The sequence below is a fragment of the Stenella coeruleoalba genome, assembly GCF_951394435.1.
Source record: "Stenella coeruleoalba genome assembly, chromosome: 13".
NCBI classification, from domain to species: Eukaryota; Metazoa; Chordata; class Mammalia; order Artiodactyla; family Delphinidae; genus Stenella; species Stenella coeruleoalba.
Window position 1 is genome coordinate 37586038 of NC_137159.1, and position 25794 is coordinate 37611831.

At 34.5% G+C, this 25794-nt stretch overlaps 1 protein-coding gene across 9 annotated transcripts in view; it reads right to left on the reverse strand.

The window, feature by feature from the left end:
• Positions 1–25794, reverse strand: part of EHBP1 (EH domain binding protein 1) — a 559191-nt gene that overhangs the window by 178474 nt on the left and 354923 nt on the right. For 8 of the 9 annotated variants that reach the window (XM_079941625.1, XM_079941630.1, XM_079941629.1 and 5 more), the window contains 2 exons: positions 12843–12965; positions 8203–8443 (listed from right to left, as the gene is read on the reverse strand). In XM_079941625.1, the coding sequence (XP_079797751.1) occupies positions 8203–8443; positions 12843–12965 (364 nt within the window). Of the gene's footprint in view, positions 1–8202; positions 8444–12842; positions 12966–13617; positions 13723–25794 lie in introns of all 9 variants that reach the window. The other variant, XM_079941633.1, reaches the window with a different exon arrangement.

Genomic DNA, 25794 nt, shown 5'->3' on the forward strand with positions numbered 1-25794 from the left:
TTTACAGTATGACATGTAGTAAAAATGAAATTTGTATGCTATGCTAGAGTGAACATAGGAAACTGCTGGAAATTGAAGGTACCAAGGACTCCAGCTGCCCCAGACCATGCCTGACCGCCAAGAATACTAGGGGAATCAGTATCTCTGCAGGCCTGCAAGCCACCTGTGAGACAACAGTGTTCTAGGCACCACTGGTTAGGTACTAAATCATAATAAGGACAAGAAGCCTCTACTTACAAGGGCTTTAAATGATCCTCCATCTAGATCAGAGATTTCTAACTAAAACTTAATTTCCTACTCTCTAAGAGTGAACTGGATATACTTCCATGTATATGAAATATCCAAAACAGTCAAATCCATATAGAGAGAAGGTAAATTAGGAGTTTTCAGGAGATGGGGAAAAGGATTAATTGGAACTAACTACTAATATATATGGGATTTCTTTTTGGGGTGAAAAAAATGTTCTGAAATTAGAGAGTGATAATGGTTGCACGACACAGTGAACAAACTAAAAACCACTGAAGTGTACACTTCACAGTGTGGCATTTTATGTTATGTGACGTATATCTCAATTTAAAAAGTGCTATTTTAAAAAGAGTAAATAGGAATAGTACATATATGTGATTATGAACAGTACTCCCTTCTCTGTAATGAGAAGAATTATATAATTTCTGATAAATACATTAAAAAATACTTAAACAGTAAGAAAAAAGTTATTTAAAGAATTAGCATAACTTCCACATTCTGTTATCATCTATGATCTGAATAATCTGTTTCAAGGCTTCTTACATCACTCTGAATAAATAATTATTTTTATTCATATACTGTACACTTGAGTAATAAATTAGTTATATCATTAACTCACTGTGAACTAAAAACTCATCAGTTATGTTATGTGGAAAACTGGACAGAATAACTTTAAATGACATTATTCATTGTTTAAAAATATAATTAATCCAAGAAAAAGAATTACAGAAAGAAAAATTAAAGTTGATTAGAAACAGTACTCACAAACATAGTGAAGCAAGGGTGGAACAAAATCTGTATTCTTTTCCTCTCAATTTGAAAACTTATTTTTCTTTGAAAACACAATTCAAATGTATTAAAATGAGTGTGTAGCTTCCCTGAATAAACTTCAACGACAATTTCCCTTGGGAAACTGACACACAACCATACTAGAAATGATTTCACGCTGGACCTCAAAAGTCACTTCATAAATGTTTTGAAAAATATTACTGCCCTATCAGTTTTCACTTTTGCTACATAACCAGAATGGCTGAACTAACCCCCAAACACGAGAAAACTGAGCAACCCATACAGCTGCTAAGTGTAAAGGACACGTGCTAAAAGCCCTGAAGGGTGTACACTTTCTCCTCGGGGCTGATGGATAATGCTGAGTTTCTGAAGGTTGTTTTAGAACATCAAAGAACACAGCACTATTTATTTGTGAGAGTTTTATGTTAGAGGATCCAGGAAGAGTTTGGTAATGGAAGATGAGTCATATAGGCTTTTCACTTGATGAAAGGTCATAAGTTTATTACTGAAGTTAAGAACAAATTATGGGAGATTTCTGCTACTTAAGTTGGACCTACAAACTTTTGGAGAACAAGATGAGAAATACCAAGTAAGTAACACAGAGTTCTTCCTGGACATTAGCTGATGAGCAATCTTTAGAATTTATGGATGTGTTCCTTCAAAAAAGCTGAGTGTTTATAGACTACCTCTGGTAACCTCAGATGATTGAGCAGTTTAGAATGCTCTTTATTCATGGGAAACTTTGTAAAGGCTATGACTTTCATGTAGAAAAAAGAATGGTCAAAAGGAAACACCTAGTCATTCTGATTTTAGTTTTTATTAAGGCATTTTAAAAGTTTAAGCAAACACTGGATGTCTCTTTAATTTGTTAATAGGAGAGAGGAGGGTGTGTGTATGTTGTGTAATATTCATGCATTTTGGAATGACTGAATGCTTGTATTTAAAGTTTGCATTTACATTCAAATACTCTAGGTGTGTGGCTATTACTCAGCACCTACACCACCCATGAGAAATTTTATTTTGATCACACATTAGCTATTTCAAAGAAAACAAATATACGTGGATGGATCTACAGACTGTCATACAGCGTGAAGTCAGAAAGAGAAAAACAAATATCGTATATTAACGCATATATGTGGAACCTAGAAAAATGGTACAGATGAACCGGTTTGCAGGGCAGAAATTGAGACACATGTAGAGAACAGATGTATGGGCTCCAAGGGGGGAAAGTGGCGGGGGGGGGTGGTGGTGGTGGTGTGATGAATTGGGCGATTGGGATTGACATGTATACACTGATGTGTATAAAATGGATGACTAATAAGAACCTGCTGTATAAAAAAAAAAAATTTTTTCAAAAAAAAAGAAAACAAATATAACAACTTTAGCAAGAGTAGAGCAAACTTTTTCAACCCCTGTATAGTTATTAATTAGTATTGAGATCTCAACCTGGGTTTGGAATCAGATGATTATTATGATGTAATTCCCATACTTACAGGAGGTTAGAACATTTTTAGGTTTTATCAAAACCTAGCCATGCCCATGGAAGCATGTAGCACATGTGAGAGTAATTAGCCATGTGTTGTAAAATGAGGAAAGGTTGAAAAATGCAGTTCCAGAGCAGCAGAAACCAAGTCAACTACCTCATTCTTTCAAACAAGTCTTTCAAATATTTGAACTTGGTTATTATAGTTCCCTTAAACCATCTCTTTTCTAAGTCAAATAGTACCTATGCCCTCAATCACTGCTCATTTGATGTGGTTTCTGGACATTTTAATGACTCTGTTGCTCTACTGTTAATGCTCTGAATCATCAATCCCCCTTTTAAAGTGCAGTACCTAGAAGTAAAATACTGCTCAAAATGGGAGTTGACCAATGCACAGGAGAGGGAGGACATTTCTCCCTTCACACAAAGCAACTGTTCCCAACTTTCATACATCAAAGGAGCCTTTTTTATTATTCCCCTCTCAACCCATACATTCCATATTTTGAAAGAAATAACTATTTTCCCCAAGATCTAAATAATGTTAATATGATAAAATTCAGTATTTCCAAGGAAAGCAAAGGTCCATATAGCCTCACTGCAAGTAAACATATAATTATTATTTAGCTTTTAAAAAATGTTAAATATTCTGTAGATCTCCCCTGTTACACATCAATTATTTTCAACAAACAGACCTAAAAGCCCAAGAATTCCAGGCTGGGAATCACTCATGTGACACAGTATTTCTGTTAATAAACTTAAACATTGCTGTGGTTTTCTTTCTTTTTTTTTTTTTAACAGCTTTATGTACATATAATACAGTAAATGGCACATATTTAAAAAGTATAACTTGATGAGTTTTCTACATATGTATACAAGTGTGAAACCATCAGTACGATCAAGACTACAAACATTTCCAGTTCTCCAAAAGTTTTCTTGTATCCCTTTTAATCCATATCTCCCTCCACCTCCAATCTCAGGCAACTATGCATCTGCCTTCTCTCGAAACAGATTGTATTTTCTAGAGTTTTAGATAAAGGATAGCATACAGTATATGCTCTTTTTTGGTCTGGCTTCTTTCACTCAGCATAATTATTTTTAGATCGATCCATGCAGTTATATGTATCCATAGTTTGTTTTTTATTACTGAGTAGTATTCCACTGTATGTATATACCACAATTTGCTTATCTGTTTTCCTATTGATGGACACTGGGGTTATTCCCATACCTTGCTATTATGATAAATAAAGCTGTTAGAATATTCATGCACGAATCTTTTTGTGGACATACACTTTGATTTCTCTTGGGTAAATACCTAGAATTAGAACGGCTAGGTCGACAGGTATATATGTTTAACATTTTAAGAAACTGCCGAATTGTTTTCTAAAATAGTTCACCATTTAGAACTTTGAGAGTTCTGAGAGTACCAGTGGCTCCATGTCCCTGACAGTATTTGGTGTAGTAAGTCTTAAATTTTAGCAATTCAAGTTGGTGTGTAGTGATATCTTATATGGTTTTAATTTGCATTTCCTTGATGACTAAGATGTTGGGCACCTTTTTGTGTACACAATGGCCATTCTTACATCTTCTTTTGTGAAATGTCTGTTCAAATCTTTTCCCTCTTTAAAAAAGATAGTTTGTCATTATTGAGTTAAGAGTTCTTTACATATCCTTGATAGAAGTCTTGCCAGAGGGCTTCCCTGGTGGCTCAGTGGTTGAGAGTCCGCCTGCCGATGCAGGGGATGCAGGTTTATGCCGCGGAGCGGCTGGGCCCGTGAGCCATGGCCGCTGAGCCTGTGCGTCTGGAGCCTGTGCTTCATAATGGGAGAGGCCACAACAGTGAGAGGCCCGCGTACCGCAAAAAAAAAAAAAAAAAAAAAAAAAAGAAAGAAGTCTTGCCAGATAGGTGTTTTGCAAAGAATTTTAGCCAAACTGTGGCATGCCTTTTCATTTTCATAAGTGTTTTTTAAAGAGAAAAAGGTTTAATTTTGAAGAAGTCCAAATTATAATTTTTTTCCTTTGACTCTGTGTTTTTTGCATTCTGTTCAAGAAATTTTTGCCTACCCCAAGTTCACTAAGATTTTTCTCCTATGCTTCCTTCTAAAAGTTCCAGGGTTTTAGTTTTCACTTTTAGGTGTATGATCTATTTTTAGCTAACTTTTGCATTTGTTATGAGGTAAGGACTGTAGTTCTTTTCTGGAGGGGTGGGGGGATATAGACCTTTAGTTGTTCTGGCACCATTTGTTGTAAAGATTATCCTTGCCTGACTTCCTGTGCTACTTTTGTCAAAAATCAATTAGCAATATATGTGTGGATCTACTTCTAGATTTTCATATTCTCTTTCATTTAACTATATGTTTACTTTAAGCCAATTCCATGATGTCTTGGTTAATGAGTCTTGAAACTGGAGAGCATAAGTCCTCCAACTTTGTTCTTTGTTTTGAAACTTTGTTTCAAAATGTTTTTGGCTATTCTAGGTCCATTGTATTTCTATATACATTTTAGAATTAGCTTTATCAATTATTACCAAAAAAATACTCCAGAATTTTGATTGGGATAGCACTGAATCTACAGATCAATTTGAATCCATGGCCGTAATATTTCTTTCCATTGTTTTCTTTCAGCGACCTTTTGCTGTTTTCAGCATACAGGTATTGCATTGCACATCTTTGTTCAAATTTATGCTTGAGTTTTGGTCTGTTTGTTTTTTGGATGCTTTTGTATATGGTATTTTAGAGTTTTCTATTTCTGATAGTTAATTGTTACCATTGAGAAATACATCTGAATTTGTATACTGATCTTGTATCCTGTAACCTTGCTAAATTTACTTTTTAGTTCTAGTAGACTTTTTAGAGATTCCTTATGATTTTCTACATAAATAATTATGTCATCTGTGAAAAAAAGATAATATTGTATATCCTCAAATAACATGTATAAGAAGTTTAAAATAGTATTTTTCAATTTCCCCACGCTCAGCTTTTGTATGACTACTGTCATATGTTTTACTTCTACCCGTTCCCAAACCCAGAATATATTATTATTTAAACTTTAAAGTCAATTATCTTTTAAAGAGATTTTTAAAAATAAGACATGTATTTTATATATACTATTTATTTGCCATTTCCTGTGCTCTTCATTCCTTTGTGCAGATCCAAATTTCCAAGTAGTGTCATTTTTCTCCTGCCTGAAGGACTTCTTTGTAATATTTTTTGCAAAGCAAGTCTGATAATTATGAATTATCTCAGTTCGTGCATGTCTGGAAATGTCCATTACTTAGACTTTTTTTTTTTTTTTGGCTGGAAATAAAAATTTGTGTTGGCATGTTTTTTTCTTTCAGTACTTATATACCACCCCACTATCTTCTGACTTGAATTGTTTTTGTTGAGAAGCCTGGCAGTAGTTTTCTTCATCATTCTTGTGGTTCATTTCGGGGTTCATTCAGCTTCTTAGACCTGTAGGTTTATATATTTTGTTAATTGCTAAAACTTTTAGCCATTATTTCCTCAAATATTTTTTCTGTTCCGTCATCTTCTTTCCTCTCCTTTTGGAATTCCAGTTACACTTACTTTAGATTGCTTGAAGTTGTCCCACTGATCCTCTGTTCATTTTTTTCCCCTTTATGTCTTTTTTTAAAAAATAAATTTATTTATTTATTTTTGGCTGTGTTGGGTCCTTGTTGCTGCGCACAGGCTTTCTTTTAGTTGCAGCGAGCGGGGGCTATCCTTTGTTGCGGTGCGTGGCCTTCTCATTGCGGTGGCTTCTCCTGTTGCGAGCATGGCTCTAGGCGTGTGGGCTCAGTAGTTGTGGCTTGAGGGCTCTAGAGCGCAGGCTCAGTAGCTGTGGCACACGGGCTCAGTTGCACTGAGGCACGTGGGATCTTTCCAGACCAGGGCTCAAACCCGTGTCCCCTGCATTGGCAGGCAGATTCCCAACCACTGCATCACCAGGGAAGCCCCCCCCCCCGGCTTTATGTTTTAATCTGGAGTTTTATTGCAAAGTCTTTAGGGTCACTAATACTTCCTTCTGCAGTATCTAACGTTAATCCCATCCAGTGTATTTTTCATCAGATTCTGTATATTTCATCTTTATAAACTGAATTTGGACTTTTTTTTTGTCTTGCATGCTCATGCTTTCTTCGACTTTCTTAAATATCTGGAGTATATTTATATAATAGTTAAATTACCACACTTGTCTATTAATTCCATCATCTGTACCATTTCTGCATTCCTATCTAAGGACTGAGTTTCCTCCTCATTATTAGTCAGATCTTCCTGCTTCTTTACATGCCTGATAAATTTCTGATTGGCTGTCAGATATTGTGAATTTTATGTTTTGGATGCTTAATTTTTTGGTATTCCTTTTAATATTTTGGGGCTTTGTGTGGGATAGTTACGTGCAACCATTTTGGTTCTTTTGAGCTCTGCTTTTAATCTTTGCTGGGAAGGCCCAGAACAGCCTTTAGTCTCGGGTTGTTCCCCCACTACTGGCACAATACCCTTCTGAGGACTCAACTTGATGTCCCATGTGTTAGGAAGTCTTTCCTCTCTGGCTGGTGGAAACCCAAACTATTGTTAATCCTGGGTGAACTCCAGGGATTGTTCTGTCTAATTGTTTGTCCTCAATAACTTCCTCATATGCGTACTCTGATCAGTACTCAGCTAAAGACTCAAGAGAAACTTTCTACAGATCTCTGAAACTCTTTATGAGTAGGCTGTTCCTCTCTGAGACTCTGCCCACAAGTTCTAGCCACTCACTACCTCCAAAGTCCAAAGTCTGCCTCCTCAATGCAGGGAGATTCTGGGGTGTTTGGGTTCTCTCTCCCTGAATTGCGGTTGGAAATTCTCTCCCATAAATAAAGCTTGGACAAATGTAGGGCTCACATTCTTCGTTTCTTTTCTCTCAGGGATCCTGTGCTATTTGTGTCCAATGTTTGAAAACTGTTGTTTCATACATTTTATTCGGTTTTTTACTTGTGTAAGACAAAAGCTGTATCTAGTCTATGCTACTCCAGCATGGCTGGAAGTTTTACTGTTGCTTTTTAAACATACTTAGGGCCACAGTCTGCGGCTACATGGGTTGCAATGTGCAACTCCAGAATACAATGTGAACATACCTTCCTCCTATCCCCAATCTAGATTTGAGTAAAACAGAAACCCTAATCACACTGACTATTAATATACTAAGCTTGTGGTCAATAAACCTCTCATTTGGGTAAGAATAATGACTCAAATGCTCAAATGCAGATAATTCCTAATTTATAAATGTCATGATCTCATTGTTTGGCATTTGAATAAATCTTCTCATCAAATCAATATCATAAACGATTATTTGGTTCCCACAATAGACCCATAACATAACTGAAGTGTAATGCCTTCAGTAATCGATTAAAAACACCTAAGTACCATTTATAACATGGTTGCTGTGGGAAGACACAACTGGAATTCTAACCAGAGATTCCAGGAACGTGTTTCCTTCATTTGTTAGTTTAGGGTGCACACGTAATCATATGGAAGAGGGTGGGAGAGTGAGGGTCAAGACTGTAAAAATTTGGATGGGGGATGAGATAGATACTAACATGTAAACTATATATTAACATAGGGACAGACCTCTTTTTACCCATCTAAAGGTATATTACAGAAAGATCTCTTTAGTTAAAATATGATGAGAGCAAAATGAAGTGTACTTACTCATCCAACTCCTCTTCTTCAGCTTTAGAACTATCAGCATAGAGATACTTGCTCATGTCCACCGGTCTTATATTTTTTCTTTTTGTAGACTGGGGAGGAGAATCCTTTATAGTTACAAAGGCTTCTGGCTCATCAAATGGGTTCAAATACTGTGGAGTCTGTACCTCTTTAAAGGGATTATAGCTGTTATTATAAAAGGATTCTTCTGGTTTTTTAGGTGAAACTGTTTCAGTGATTTGTTCTATAAAACAATAGCAAAAGATGAATTAAATCAAATTAATACTATCTGATATTTTCTTATATATTTAGTGTTCTCAAAAATACTCAATCTTGAATTAATAAACTCTATGGGGTTGAAAGAGTGCAGATCAATAACACGTTTTATGAAATTGAGTTATTTGTAGTGAGGTGGATGGACCTAGAATCTGTCATACAGAGTGAAGTAAGTCAGAAAGAGAAAAACAAATACTATATGCTAACACATATATATGGAATCTAAAAACAAAAAATAAAATAAGGTTCTGAAGAACCTAGGACAGGACAGAAATAAAGATGCAGACACAGAGAATGGACTTGAGGACACAGGGAGGGGGAAGGGTAAGCTGGGATGAAGTGAGAGAGTGGCATGGACTTATACATACTACCAAATGTAAAATAGATAGCTAGTGGGAAGCAGCTGCATAGCACAGGGAGATCAGCTCGGTGCTTTGTGACCACCTAGAGGGGTGGGATAGGGAGGGTGGGAGGGAGATGCAAGAGGGAGGAGATATGAGGATATATGTATATGTATAGCTGATCCACTTTGTTATAAAGCAGAAACTAACATACCATTGTAAAGTAATTATACTCCAATAAAGATGTTTAAAAAAAACACCCAAACATAAAATTGTCAAAAAAAAAAGTTTTAGAGGGGCTAAGTCCAGAAGATGTGATATCTAAGATCTTTGTCTACTTCTCCAGGAATAGTGCTCTTCAAAATAGCATCTTTGAATTGTTAATGCCCTTGGAATCTCTATTAATGTTGGCATTATGGTATAACAATTTTGGAAATTTTAACCTTCTTAGAGGTACAATATCCTATTATTGCTTAATTTATTTCACTATACTAGCTTGACGTCTCAAGCTGATATTTAAATTTCTGTTTTTAAAAGAACATAAAATGGATTAAATTTTGGAATAGTCTTTGGTAGTTACACAAGCAGAGACCACTTAGGAATCTGAAAATTCATTCTGGATATATAAAAAATACACCATTTACACTGAATTTGCTTTTGTAAAGTCTTCAAAGAGCAGGTTTCTGTACACTACAAGTCCTTAAATCTTTAGAGCTTTTAATGGGCTTTTCAACATAATTCATACCCAATCAATACCTTATTTAATAACGTAAAGGAATAACAAGAATTCTGAAGTTGAAAGAGCCACATTAAAATCATACTGAGAAGCAGACAGATGTGTTCCACTAAATTCTAATTGAAATTTCAAATTCCAATTTGAAAACAAAGGAACTCTTAAAAATAAAACTCTGACTTTACAGCACAAAAAGCACTACAACAGTGTCATGTCCTCCGACAATACTTATGGAGTGCTTAGTGCCAGCCTTTTTCTTTTACTTTTATGTTTATTAATATTTTGAAACAAAAACAAGGCAGAGTTCCATGGTGGTCCAGCGGTTAGGACTCTGTGCTTTCACTGCTGTGGGCCCGGGTTCAATCCCTAGTCAGGGAACTAAGATCCCTAAGCCATGTAGAGAGGCCAAAAAAAAACCAACAACAACAAAAAAAAACTGGAATGTATAATAAAACTGTTTAAAATTTGTATTTTACTAATATAAGTATGTAACCAAATTGGAAAAAAGTTTCAAAAAGCCAATAATCACAGAACAGTTCAAAAGTAATTTTAATTATGCCAAGCAACTCTAACAAAATACTCTAGGAGAAGAAGGCAGAAAATCAGTTTTAAAATCTTCAAGAAAAATAACTGTTTTATAAGTGACATTTCAAACAGTTTAATCCAATTATTAGAAAAATCTCTTGAGTGACATATATTTATGATTTTTATATTTTAGAATCAAACTACTTTTACTTATACTTTAGACATTAGCCCAGAAAACTTATGTTGTCTTTATATTGAAAAAATAAATAAAACAAAATAACTCTGAATTGAAATTCTGTACACCATGGTGACGCAATTATAAAGTATGAAAGAGAATTCATAACATCATAATAAATCAACACTGAAATGAATTTAAATACAGCCTATGCTAGAGAAGAGACTCAGTAACTGTATCTTTTGTCAGACCAGGATAACACTTAAACACCACTATAATCTTTATAATAATCTAAATGAAGCATTATCTTTTCTCTGTAGGAGAAGAGACTACAGAGTTTTTACCTATTCAATTTTTTTATTAACAAATACCAAGTCTCAAATGCTTAAGAAATTGATAAAACCTGTCAATGGAAATAAGATTTTTATTTTTACTTTCAGGTAGAGGATTACAAAAATTGATCCAAGCAATTTCATCAGTTACAAAACCAAAAGCAAGAAAGTATTCAAACTATAGAGCAAGATTTGAAGATGACAGAATAGCAACAAAGGAGAGTTTAAGATGAGACTATTTCATATAAAAGCTAACAAATACATTTAGTAACTTTCTAAACGGGTCACTGAAGCACAGAATGTCATGAATCTAACTAAGAGGAGAACTGAAATTGTAAAAGCAAACAAAAACAAAAACCATCTAAACAACTGTAACACATTTTTTTCTTTCTTAACTACTTTTGTTACTTGAGGATGCATGTTTTTAATCAATAAAAATTAATAAATTATTTCTAGAAAAATGAGTGTTCTTCTAATAGAAAATACTTATTCTAAAGTCTCCAAGAACTATATATTTAAAGAGAATACTGGTTGTCAAGTTTTTTCTTAGCTCTATAGGCATGATTAAAGTTTCTCAATCAGGTTGCCTAACCTTGCTTAACCTCTCCAAAATAGAAATACAATATTTATGTTATCTGCTACTCCTTTCTATACCTCAGAAAAGATACACATATATTTTTAAAAATTACTAATTTGATTTTGAAATGAAAAGCTCAAATACTCATATCTCAAAATATTTTGGTAATTTTTTTTTAACTCAGTGTACTCAGATGTATTTAGTATGCAATTGAGAAGCTTTGTGGTCAAAAGAAGACACTTGATTAGCAACCTTAGCTCCAACTCCACCTCCATTTACCTAAAGTTCTTCTTCAAATCACTTAATTCCTCTGGGCCTCAGCTCCTTAATCTATGAAAAGAGGCAGCTGAACCAGATTACTTCTAAAATGTACTGTAACTGTTAAGATTTAAAATATGTTAAAATAAAATAAGTCACCGGGCTTCCCTGGTGGAGCAGTGGTTAAGAATCTGCCTGCCAATGCAGGGGACATGGGTTCGACCCCTGGTCCAGGAAGATCCCACATGCTGCAGAGCAACTAAGCCCACGCACCACAACTACTGAGCCTGTGCACCACAACTACTGAGCCCGCGCGCCTATAGCCCATGCTCCGCAACAAGAGAAGCCACCGAAATGAGAAGCCCATGCACTGCAACAAAGAGTAACCCCTGCTCGCTGCAACTAGAGAAAGCCCACGCACAGCAACGAAGACTCAATGCAGCCAAAAATAAATAAATAAAATAATTAAAAAAAAATAAAATGTAGATCACAAACAAAATAAAATCTCATTAATGTAAACTTAATAATTTAGAATTTGGTAAGAAGGGAGAAAGTAATGGAAGTTCTTCTCCTTCCATTACTTTCAGAAGTGGATTATGAAATGATATTGCACAAATAGAGTGAATCCTTAAGTTGAAACCTCACTTTTCACCATGACAGGCAGTAGCAAAATTCTTTAAAGCTCATGAAGATTTCATAAGAGCAGTCTAAAAGATGTAAACAGGGGTTAATCATTCTTGCATTTACTTTGAGCAAACAGAGTTTAATTAAACAGAGGTCTTCTTCAACAGCTCTTTTCTAAGCTTTAATAGTTTGAAACTACTTGATAAGAAAAATGACTCACAAAAAAAATACATGGTTTTATTTCTTACATGTTGTATATATGACAGGAGTGGTCCTCAATCTTCTTTCTGTTCTGTGACATTCACGTGCACAATTTACTTTCGTTACTAAGAGTAATTCTCAGCCAGAGACAGGCAGTTGGGAGTGGAGGGGCTCATCACACTGAGGTGTGAGGGCCAAGAAGCTGTATATAGAGAAAAGGCTACCTCCACCACCTTAATATGGGTATGTCCCACAACCTGACCTTACTTGGTAGGCCAAACTAATGAGACTTTACTGCATGCCAGCTAGATAAAATACTGTTATCTCTAACATTAGAGCTTTACTATTTGACCAAACTAACAAAGAATTAAAATATAAGCCCCAAGTAAATGTCTACGTAAGGCTTCTCTTTTTCTTTAAAAACAATTCAATGGAAGCTACCCAGAATTGCTGATCAACTGCAATTGGTATTGAACAAATAATATTGTCATTATAAACAAAATGTACAAGTCTTTAAAAACAAAATCTCTTCCTGCCTTTACAGTTCAAGAGAACTTAACAATACACAAAGACTTTAAAAGTAAAGAAAAAAACTTGCTACCTTCTGAGTCAGGATCTCCAAATGGATTTAATTCTGCTACATCAGGATCACCAAATGGATTTAAATTCACAGTGGCCAAGTCCTTTTCTGCTTCATCCAAAAAGTTAAGTTTGTTGATAAGCTCTGAAAACAAACATACGTGTCAGTTCACTGTGGTTACAGTTAAGCATAATTATCACTCATTCATGAAATATCTCAAATTGTAAAAATTCATACTAATAATACCTGCAAATAATAAGATATAGCATTTTACCAATGACAGAATGCCATTCAAGTATTTTGTAGCATACCAACATATTCAAATAAAAGAAAACAAACACATGAATTGGAAAATATCAGATAATGAACTAGAGAAACTTTTAGCTCAATCTAATTTGATCCAATAAAAAAGTACTAACATAGATTTTGAGAAAAAAACATCCTTCACTTCTAAATATGAATAATTCAAATTGATTTAATATAAGCAAATATTTCTAAAACAATGTTGTTACAATATATAAGCTAACTAAAGAAATTCTGTCATGTTATACGACCAGTTATTATAAGATGTTTTAAAATCACTGCCTATCAAGGATCCTGATACAGGCTTTGCTAAAGATGATAAGTTCTGTTATGTTGTTGCCTGTTGGTGCACTACAAATTACCAAAGAAAATTTATTAAAGGAAAAGCACAAAGACAAAACTGAGAGCTAAGTACAGACAGAAGTCAAGAGGTAGCAGGTCACAGTAAATTCAAGCAATCAGAAGCAGAAAGAAAGGAAGAAAGCTCTTAGACCTTCAGAGGAACTGGCTGATTTAGCTGAAGGCATATTTGCTTGCTTTATGCAGTCATCTTGATCTTCATCTAAGCTGCTCAGAGCATTCAATTGGTTTACAATTTCTGTAAACAGAAGCCAGTCGAGACAAATGTAAGGTAAGGTCATTTAATTAAAGAGCCACAGAAGCATGCTGTTACTCAAAAAGACAAAGAGAGGGGATGTTTGGTTAATCAAGAGAATACATTCAGAGGATGTTATTTTTGATGAACTATAACAGATGTATTTAACTGAAGGTTATGCTGTACTTATATTTTAAAATAGAAAACATTTTAAAAATTAAAATTTATATTAGTACTATAACAACTATGTTAACAAACACAAAACAAAGATAATAACCTGAGAAGTTGACATTGGCTTTCACATTCTGCATTTGTAAAATAGGGCTTTGAATGCATGCATTAAAAACAATAAGAAATATCATCTAATACAATAGAAAATATGTGCTATTTGTTTTGTAATATTCTAAATTTAAACTATAAATTTTAAGAATATATCTACATGAAACATGAACATAATAACACTTGTTCATATTCTAGAATTTTAAAAATCAGCACAAAATGAGAAAAGCAGGCAATAGCTATTTTCCACTCCTGCTTTCTAGGGAATTTGTTCTTTTAAGGGAACTCTTGAGTGTTTGCTTTAGGATATCTTATAATTTAGCCAGTAAGAGAATAAAAAAGACAGGAACAGGTAGAAAAACCTTAAAATAAAAATTCATTTTGTGCATAAACAGAATTTTAAAAAATAAGTCATATTGTGGACAACTCCGAATATGTGATATTATGATTTACTGGGTGAAAATTAGCTTGGAATAAAATAATAAGAACCTACTAGAGTATTCTAGTTAATCCTCGCCGTTTCCAAACTTAAAACCTGGGAATAACTTAGGCATTAGGACAAACCAAATAGATCCAGATCATTCAGTGGGAAATAAAGAAAATGGTTAGAAATAGACAATAGTTGTGAATTCAGCATTAAAATGCTGTTTTTTAACACTGTAAATCTAAGTACACATTCTAAATTTTATGTGAACCAAATAATAAAATACACAGTTGTAATAAGGTTGCCTTCATCCATTCATTTGTTGTTGAACAAATACTTGTTTATCACCCTGTGCCAAATACCATGCTTGGAACATAAGGATGAAAAAAACATAGTATTGTCCTCATGGAATTTACCATCGATAAAGATAGAAATTAATACAGAAACAGACAATAAATGACTACTAGAATATTAGGTGGTCAGAAATGTGTATTGTCGTATAGATCTTTGAGCCAAATACATATGAAAAACTGACATTCATTTCCCTTGTCTGAATGAGAAATATATTTTGCATGAATAAAAATGCTTGAGATAGTCAAAGTACATCATAGAAAATAAAGAGTAAACACAATACCAACTGAACTCTTAATCTGAATGTGAATAATAAGAGTTAGTCAACCTTTATAAAGTATCTTCTTCCATTTTATCCTGCCAATAGTTTAAATCCCCTTCTGACTCAAACTAACCTAGCAAATTCCTCAGTAGGCAGAGTTTATTCTTGAATTAGATCTTTTACTCCTGACTAGTAGTCACTGTAACTTTGTAATTTTCAGGGAAGTATAATGGAGAGAATCTATCCTATGTGATTACCAATGCATGACTGATTTTTTAAATTCATTACTAGTTTTGTATATTTTTAAATTTGCAGATGGTTTATTTTTAACTTCAAAAATATGAAAAAAGAAATATTAATAACAGTTAACATTTATTAAGCAGTGGAAAGTGCTCTGCATATGTTAATTCTCATAAACATCCTGAGGTATTATTATTAATATTCACATTTTATCATGTATATTAGTATCATTTATTTGCACTGTATTCCCAGATGTGTAATTATGAGGCTAAAATATTTTAAAATAATGTTCAAAGATTTGTAGTTCTCTTTACACATTTTAGTTATTTAATATTCTTAGATGTAACCTCAATGAGAGTAGAAATTATTTATTTATTTAATTATTATTATTATTATTATTTTTGTAGTACGCGGGCCTCTCACTGTTGTGGCCTCTCCCGTTGCGGAGCAACAGGCTCTGGACGCGCAGGCTCAGCGGCCATGGCTCACGGGCCCAGCCGCTCCGCGGCATGTGGGATCTTCCTGGACCGGGGCACGAACCCGTGTCCCCCTGCATCGGCAGGCGGACTCTCAACCACTGTGCCACCAGGGAAGCCCCCTAGAAATAATTTATTTAAGCACCTTATATAATGAGCAATAGAGGGAATACTGAAGAAATATTAAACTTGGTTCTTACTTTCAAAACATTATTATTGTTCCATTATAAACTTTCAGGTACAATGTGGGCATTTATTTAAATACTATCAAGATGACTGAATTACATGACTAAATTATTTACACTGTAATTTTTCTGAATGTTTAGAGTATTTCCTTCCCCTCACCATGCTTCTGGTGATACCTAAAACCACTGATAAAAAAATAAACAAATAAACCCACTAATGACCATTTCTTCATTAATTAACCCAAAGTAATTTCTTATTTCCATTCTTCTCACTGATGACAAGTTGTCCTTCCTATCCTAGCTTTCTCTATTTATTTATAGCTTAAATAAATCCTTACTTAACACCTAGAATATCTGCTCCTAGAACTTTCATTCATATTAACAAAGTGAAAAGGTAATGCTCCTCTTATTTGGTATGCAAATAAATCTCCATCCAAACCATAAAAAGAAGCGATCTCCAAAGAAATACCATTTACCTATATAAGAAACATTTCTCAAGTACCTATTATACTTTTTGGGGACAGACAAGTAAAGCAATATACAGTGTATGATAAATATGATATTTGTTATGACTGAGATATGTATTGTAGGGTATGTGAAACTAGAAGAGAGGCATACAACTCAGTCTGAGGTCAGGAAGCCCTCCTGGATTTATTCAAGGAGGATTTATTGAGTGAAAATAAGACAAATAGACATCATTATTATTATTAAAATAAAGGAGAAACTGGAGGGCATTTCACAACGATGAAAGGGAGCCGAATGAGAACATGATATACTTGAGGAACGGCAAGTTGTTTGGGGGTTTAAGATACCAGGGATGGGGAATGGAATGAGATGTGGTTGGCAAATGTCCTATCATGAAGGTTATAGTGACCAAAATAAAGAATGTGAACTTCACTCTGAAAGCTCTGGGAATCCATTGTAAGATCAAATGTATAGTTTAGAAACATCATTCCAGGAGCAACATGGTAGCTGCACTTGGAAAAAACAGGATAGGAAGCAAAAAGATGAGTAGTTTAGCATTACTGCTCCATGAAGGGACGCACTTAGTAAATATTTGCTAATTAAAGAGTAGATTAAGAAGAAAGCTTTGATGGTTAATTTGACATGGGGGATGAGGAGAGGAATCTAGGATACATGCCAAGTTTGTGTCTTGGGTGACTGTGTGGACATTAGTTCTAGCACTGCAGTGGGGGCTACTCAGTTTGGCCATACCAAGCTACAGGTGCCTGTGAAACTTACGAAAATAATTCAATTGGCATTTGCATATGTGGGTGCACAGCTTAAAATACATAATTTTGTTATGTATTTCTCCTTTTAAAAAAGTACTTTTCTGTTACTTCCAAATTTCCTGCAGCCAATGTGTTTTACATGTATAATCAGAAAAACAAAAATTAAAAATTTAAAAGAAGATTTACAACACAAATTTATTCCCAGAATTTTTTTAAGTGGGATGCTTTCCCAGTAATACACCACCCTGACCAAAAAAATTCCCTGGCCCAACATATTTATATAATACTTCTGACTAATTAAAGCCTTGTTTCACCAAAAATTCACACTTCGGAAAATGCTAATAATGCTATGTAATAGCACAAAATAATTTCTACCCTAGCACTACTCAAACTGAGCAATAAACCGGTAGTGTAGCATTTAGTCATCGTAACAGTGTGTCAATCTGGACTTGCTTCATACTGGTGAGAATAAGAAGGAAAACTAAATTAGGGGCAGGCAATTGAAGCACAGGGTCAAGTAATTTGAGACTCTTCTTTACATGAGGAAGGCAAAAGAAGATAGAAATTGACCACCAGAGATTATCACACTGAACTAAAACAGGGGGATGAAAGTGGTGTCACAAAGAGTACGTGGGTTTTTCTTTTAAGAAAGTCTGTAGTGGAGTTAAAAGGGCAGGGTGTGGGAGGGTCTGCCTAGAGCTAGAACATAGCTGCAAATCTTGCAGCATCCTCATTCTTCTCTCCAAAGTATAATAAGATTCAGTACAGGTATATCTCATTTTAAGATGGTCTAAGATAGTAACACTGCAACTTCTTAATAGAGATCAAGTTCCCAAAGATGTCACTTTTCTCACGGGCTTGGGCCCATAAATATTTGATTTATGGATATAACTAACAGGTTTAATAATGTGATTTTCAATCCCTTTAGCAGGTCATATTGTAAATGAATGAATGAACTGAATGAAAGTCATAACACTTGCTGTAATTTTTATAAAGGCAGAAAGACATATACCTTATATTTAAATTTTAGCAATTGTGTGTTTTTAACCTATGTGTTTATCTTATGTCTGTCTACATATCTATGCATATATATGTATCTATCTACAATATATTTCATTTATCTCTAGAAATGTTATAGTTTAAGCTACCAAACTAAAATTTGGTGGCTAAAAACAAATGATTACCTCTCACAGTTCTATGGGTTAATGCACTCAGCTGAGTAGTTTACTGCAGTTAGATGGTGGCTTGAGACAAAGTCATCCAAAGCTCGAACTGGGCTGGATGTCCAAGATGGCTTCTTCACTTACATGTTTGGTGTTTCAGCTGAGAGGCAGGAACAACTGGGGTCTGGCCAGGCATCTCTCTCTCTCTCTCTCTCAAGTGGCCTGTCCATATGGGTAGTTTGGGGTTCCTCTCAGCATAGCAATCTTGGGGTAGATGGAGTTTTTACATGGCAGCTGGTATCCCCTAGAGAATGCACTAGAAGAGTCCCAGGTAGAAGCTACAAGGCATTTTATAACTTAGCTTTAGAAGTTACAAAGTGTCACTTCCCCACTGCATTCTACTGGTTAAAAGTGATTTACAGGGCCAGCCCAGAAGACAGGGAGGGGACTATAAAAAAGGGCATGAATACTGGGAGGCTTGTTTCATTGGAGGACAATCTTTGAAGATTAGCTATCACACAGTAGATCAATAAATCAGAAAGTTGAAATCATTCATTTTCTTACTAATCTAACATATTTATTATAACTTTTATGTTAACCTTCCAGTATTTTACTTATGCACATATATGAAAGGCACAAATATTAAACTGTACAATTCAATGAATTTTGAAAAATGTATACACCCACGTGACCCAAGAGGAAGAACATTGCATCACACACCCCCCACAATAAAAAAATCTCATGCCTCTTTTCAGTCAATCCCCAAACCCACCAGCTATAACTATTCTAACGTTTTTAATATAGGATTAGTTTTGCCTCTTCCAGAACACCATGTAAATGGAATCATACAGTATATACTCTTTTATATAAAACCTCTTTCATTCAGTATAATGGTTTTGACATATATCCATGTCGTTGAATGCATCAATAGCTCATTTTTATTGCTGAATAGTATTCCATTCACAAATATAATACAGCTTAGCCATTCTCCTGTTGCTGTACATACACCTGAGCTGTTTCCAGTTTGGGGCTGTTATGAATAAAAATATTATGAATATTTTTGTACTAGTCTTTTTGTGGATGTATGTTTTCATTTCTTTTGGATAAATATCAAGGAGTGGAATTGCTGGGTTAGAAGGTAGGTATACGTTTAGTGTTATAAAAAACTTCCTAAGTGATCTTACCATTATACTCTTTATGAACAATGGATGAGAGTTCCATTTGGTCCACATCCTTACTGACATTTAGAATTTATTGCCAGTCTTTTAAATTTTAACCACTCTGGTGGGTGTGGAGTTGTGTTTCATGATTATTGTAATTTGCTCTTCCCTGATGAAAAGTGACACTGAGAACATTTTCATATGCTTACTGGCCAATGGTGTATCTTTCTTTGTGAACAACAGGTTTGAATCCTTGCCCATTACAAAAAAAAAAAAATAGGGTTGTCTTTTATTATTATTGAGTTGTAGGACATTAAAAAAATCTATTCTGGATACAAGCCTGTGTCAGATATATGCTTTATGAATATTTTCTTCTAGTCTGTAACTTGCACATACATTTTCTTAATGGTCTATTTCAATAACCATGTGTTTAAAATTTTGATAAAGTCTAATTCATCAAGTTTTTCTTTCATGGTTATTACTTTCTGTGTCTTGTGTAAGAATGTAAGAACCCTGTGCCCACTCTCAGGTCACAAATATATTTTTTTATTTTTCAGAAGTTTTATAGCTTTAGCTTTTACATTTAGGTCCATGATCTACCTTGAATTAATGTTTGTGTCTGTGTAGGAATTGAGGCTCATTTTTTCCATATGGACATCTAGGTGTTTCAGCATCATCTGTTGAAAATATTTTCCTTTCTCTACTGAATTATGCTGCACCTTTGCTAAAAATTAATTGACCAGGTAAGTTTGAGTCTATTTTAGGATTTTCTGTTTTGTTCCACTGATCTGTCTATCCTATGCCAGTATCATACTATCTTGATTATTACAGCTTTACAGTAAATCTTGATGTCAGATAGTATTAACAATCCTGTTCTTTTTCAAGATTATTTTGGCTATTCAGTTCCTTTGCATTTCCAATTATATTTTAGAATCAGCTTTTCAATTTCTTTTTTTTAAAAAAACCTGCTATGATTATGAATGGCACTGAGTTGAATCTATAGATTTGGGAAAAAGTAACATCTTTACAATATTGAGTTCTCTAATCTATGAACAGAGAATCTCTATTTATTAAGACCTTCTTTAATTACCTTCAGTAATATAGTTTTCAGGGTAGAGGTTTTTCCACATCTTTTGTTAAATTTATTTCTAAGTAGTCTATGTTATTCTTAGCCTCCATTGTAAATGAAATTGTTTTGTTAATTTCATCTTCCAAATGTTTGTTGTTCATATATAAAAATATAAATTTTCTATATTGATTTTGCATCTGTGTCCTTGCTAAGTACAATATTGAATGAAAGTAGTGACAGCAAACATCCTTGCCTTGATCCCAATCTTTGGAGGAAAAGTGTTCAGTGTTTCATCATTAAATATGATGTTAGTTGTAGCTCACCATAGATGCTATTTATCAAAATGAAGAAATTTCTTTACATTAAAACTTTGCTGAGAAACTCAGTACTGAATTTCTTCAAATGCTCCTTTCTGCATCTATTACGATGATTACATGGTTTTTCTCCTTTATTCTGTTATATGGTTAAACCGACATTGCATTCCTAGGATAAACCCTTAAAGAATGCATATTGGTACTTAAATATTAATTATCTCCTGGCTCCTTCCCTAAATAAATATTGGAGAGCTTCTAACTTCTCCTTCAGAGCTCTTACTTCCATCCTGGCCCTGTCAGATGGGCTCTCAGTATCCACAGAATTCTTCCAGAGTCTTGTAAGGGGTGCCAGAGAATGTTCAGTTGTCCTTAGTACAAACAAAGCAGCATTAGGGATTAAGAGTGATGTAGAAAGTAGGCTGAATTTGTAATCTCTATCTTCTGCCACTTCTACTATTCTCTGAGTTGACACATTTGAGTTCTAAACATTGGGAAGAGATACTCTTGCTTTCTTCAGTCTCTCACCCTAGGGTCTCAAGCTCCTTTAAGAAAGAGGTAGCTTGTACCTTACAAACTTTTTAGCTCAAGGGACTAGAAATGCCCCACCTCTCTGCTTCTACCCTATTTTCCAACCTTAAAACCTAGATAACAGATGCAGTATTCCAGAAATTCTCATCCTTCACACAGATCTCCAAAATAGGTGGCCATTTTAAATTATTTTACTTTAGAGAGTCCACAGCAATTCTATGATTTTGTTAATCAGTCTCCTAGGTACCGGAGAGTAAATGCCCAAGTAAAAACCAGAAGCAAATTAATGGATGTATTTTCTGACCAGGGCCCCAAGTTTATTCTGAGGACCCTTTTAATCTAAGAAAAGAGACCTATTTATCCCCATTCAGAGCCCTAGCAAGTAGGACATTTAATCTCAGAGGGCTGAGTCATACCATAATCAACTCTAGATCCTCAAATATGAACTGTTATCTCCTCTACTAAGATCCTCAAATATGAACTGTTATCTCCTCTACTACCATCTGTGCTGTAAGATTCTGTTCCCTGAAGGTGGCCAATATGTCACTCTCTCTTCCTACTCCTGAATTAACTTTACCAACTATAGGAAAAGGATTAACAAACACCAGGCAACATGCTTATGGTAAAAATAAATCCTGATTTATAAACTGCATCTGGATGGGAGGACTCTAAATGGACTATATGCCTGATGGAAGGCCACAGCTTGAGCTTCTCTAATTGTGGAGACTCTCGTAACTGAGCATGTCCCTTACAGGGACCCTGAAAACTATACCTATCAAACTATTACAAAAGATATCAGTTCTTGTGCAATATGAAGATTCTAAGTCAAGGTAATCCCTGCTCCTAACTATGTGGATGTTGTCTCCTTGTACCCAAGTTGTCATTTGGGGGAGAGGTCAAAGAACAGTACCTAGGCTGCCATGAAAACTCCAGTGAAAGAGGAATGCTCTGCTGAATGCTGTTTCCTGTCCAATATCCTCCTAAATGAATCTAATACTAAGTTTGGGCTGTTCAGGTCCTGTGAGTCTGAATGCCTAACTAGAATCCTTGCTGATCTTTGCCACAATTATAAGTATACCAGGGGCCTTTCAGGTGTCTCATGATGTCTGGTTTCCCCAATAATGCTCTGTTGTAAACTGTTTTGTTTAAACCTAATTTTCTGACCTACATTCAGTAGGACTTTGTCACTTACGCAGAATGTCTTTTTCTTCCCCTTTTTGTTGGTGTGTATTCAGAAATTGAACATGAATCCCAAAGATGGTCATATCACCAAAAACTGGTTCAAGCATTGTGAGGATGCCATATAGATGGAGGCATTGTTTTGAAACCATATATAATTTCCAATACCAGCTACAGTAAACTATCCATTCAAAAGCTTTGTTCTTCCAACTCCAAGGTCAATCACTCCCACTACATTTCAGTGATTTTTCCAATTGCCCATCCATGGGTGCTGCACCTCTGCAGAAGACATCTATACAGGTAACTTCAATAAAAGTTTCCTGCCTAAGAGCCAGTCCCTGTATCCAGTTAGCAGTGAATTCTGTCTCACACAGACAGAGTAGGGGCTTGTGATCAGTCTAAATATATATACCATGAATTTACTTTTACTTCTAGTAAAGTTTGTAATTTCAGAAGATATACTTTGTCAATTACTAATGATTTACAGCCATACTCCACAAGAGCACAGGCTAAATGAACAGCCTCTAGGTGTCAATCTAAGATACACCCCAAATAATTCTAACAGTCTGTTTCTTCAAGAAGCTTGCATCTTAGTTGACGAAATAATGTACCCATATAATTTTATTGATATAATGTGATTGTATTTTATGCATTTATAATATATACTTAATATAGGCAAAATTTTAAATAATAATTCCTTCCTCCATAAAAATTGTGTCAACAATTTTTAAAGCTGCAAGAAAGTGTGAACATAAGCTGTGTTTAAGTTACTGCCACTTTAGCTGGTAAATAAAAATACCCACCATACTTTATTTGTACCACGTTTATAAAATACATTAATTTTGTTTACTCTTAAGCTATTATTCAAACGTTACTATTGTTAAATTTTAATATAGTTTTTATTATCTTAAAACTATTTTACTTAAACAGTTTTAGAGTGGTAGTGCTGGGGCTGAAAAAATATTCCTGAAAGTTAACTTTGGAATGGAATTTACAGTTGCTAAAAAATGCAACTCAGGACGCCAAACAACTGACAAATGCTGTGCAATTAACTTAACTGATTGTCCTCTGCAAATATAATAGATAATGCTGAGAAAAAAGTGTAACATCAAAGCATAGGTATGTTACAATGATTATGGGTTTACTGACTTAGAACATGAATGTAATCACCCACTGTCCCTACTTAACTATGCTCCCTCAACACACATTTTATATTCATTACTTTTGGGAAACTAGTCTTGAATTATTTAAGGTCTGAATTATGTGTCTCCTCCAGATCACATTCTTTCCATAAAATGGGACCATCCCATCTTACATAAGACAGTATATGATCAAAGGTCAAAATGAATGGAACAAGATAACAAGACAGAGTGATTAATACGGGCTACAATAGGAGATGGAAGCCTTCTCATTTATGGCCTTCCAGTTAACATATTTTAAACTCTCAATGTGTTCCAGACAATATGCTAGAAGCTAGAGACGAAAAAATGATCAGAACATAGTCTCTACCTTGAAGGAATTTCATAAAATATGGACAGTAAATACATAAATAAATAATAACACAAACTGGTGGCATTCTGAAGAAATTCTGGATCATCATAAATTGCATTAAAACGATTGCTTCAATTAGGGTCAGAGAATTTTAGGCTATCTAAAAAAGTTATTTCTGCAGTGGAAATTTTAGAAATTAAGGTATATATATGTATGTTTAAGCAATAAGGGTTGCTATGGTATGAATGTTTGTGTCCCTCAAAATTAATAAGTTGAAATCCTAATTCCCAATGTGATGGAGGTGGGGCCTTTGGGAGGTGATTAGGTTATGAGGGCAGAGTCCTCATGAATGAGATTAATGCCATTATAAAAGAGACCCAAAAGAGTTCCCTGTCCCCTTTCACCACGTAAGGAATACAATGAAAAGTCTGTGACCCAGAAGATGGTCCTTATCCGACCATGTTGACACCTTGATCTCAGGCTTCCAGCCTCCAGAGCTGTGAGGAACAAATTTCTGTTGTTTATAAGGTACCCAATCTACGATATTTTGTTATAGCAGCCCAAATGGACTAAGACAAGAGTTCAGTTATAAAATTTAGTTATTACTGAATCCTTTCATTAAATCTGTATTTTGCTCAAAATATGTCCTTTCTTTTCTTTTCAGCACAGAACTTGTGACATGCTGCTATCACCTTTTTTTCCCATTGCTATGATGAAAACAGTACATTGCTCAAAACAACTATGACTATGAAAATGTGTGGTTTTCTGATTGCTACTTATGGTATTAGTGCCTAGTTGAGATTTAGTTTTAACCAAAAGTCATATACAAAGAATAAACCATATTCTCTAATTAAAAGGTCAAATCACATTCCATTGGAATTATAAAAAACTCATGCTGTAAGAAAATGCCTGCATTTTTAAATGGTACAGCAGTAGCACAAAGGATAGAGTGATCAAGTTTAAGATGGAGAGGCCATGAAAGGCTTCTTAGAGGATGTGGCAAAAGAATTAAAATTTGAAGGATAGGTGGGAAGTCACTGGCGGTGGAAGGGAAGGACACCAACTTACCCTCCTAAGCACTCCAACTAGCCAAATAAAACAAAGAACTCAAAGATAGCAAAGACATGGCATTTTAAAAAGTATTGTATGATTTTGCTGACATTATAAACAATGCAAATGTCAGCACTTATTATTGAAAAAAGAAACCCAAAATGTTATTGAAATAAAAATAATAGCCAGGAGGGGTTGAAGAGAGAAATTCAAATAAAGAAAGGAGAGAATCATATTGAATCTCACAAGGTGAGTCAACACATTCTGTTTCATTTTTAATGTTAGTAGAGAAATACAGGTTCATTCAGTTATCCCTCTAGCTTATTTATTTTAGAGGATACTATTCCAAAATGAAAACAGAGGATACATAACTTCCAAATTACTCTATTAAAAAATGCTTAAATGAACATTTGAGAATGGCAAAATATAAGCGGTGGGTGGGAAAAAAATAATAAGAAAATTCCCAAATAAAAGTATAAAGTAATATAAGTGAAATTAAGTATGTCAGTTATCAAGAAATACAACCAAATACTGTTTATAAAGAGAACTATTTAACACAGAGAGGATTAAAAATAAAGTGATAAATACACCAAGTACAAAGAAGGCATGGATTATAAATATCAATATCAGGCAAAAATTCAAGGCAAGAGGCATTAAATGGGGCAAACTGAT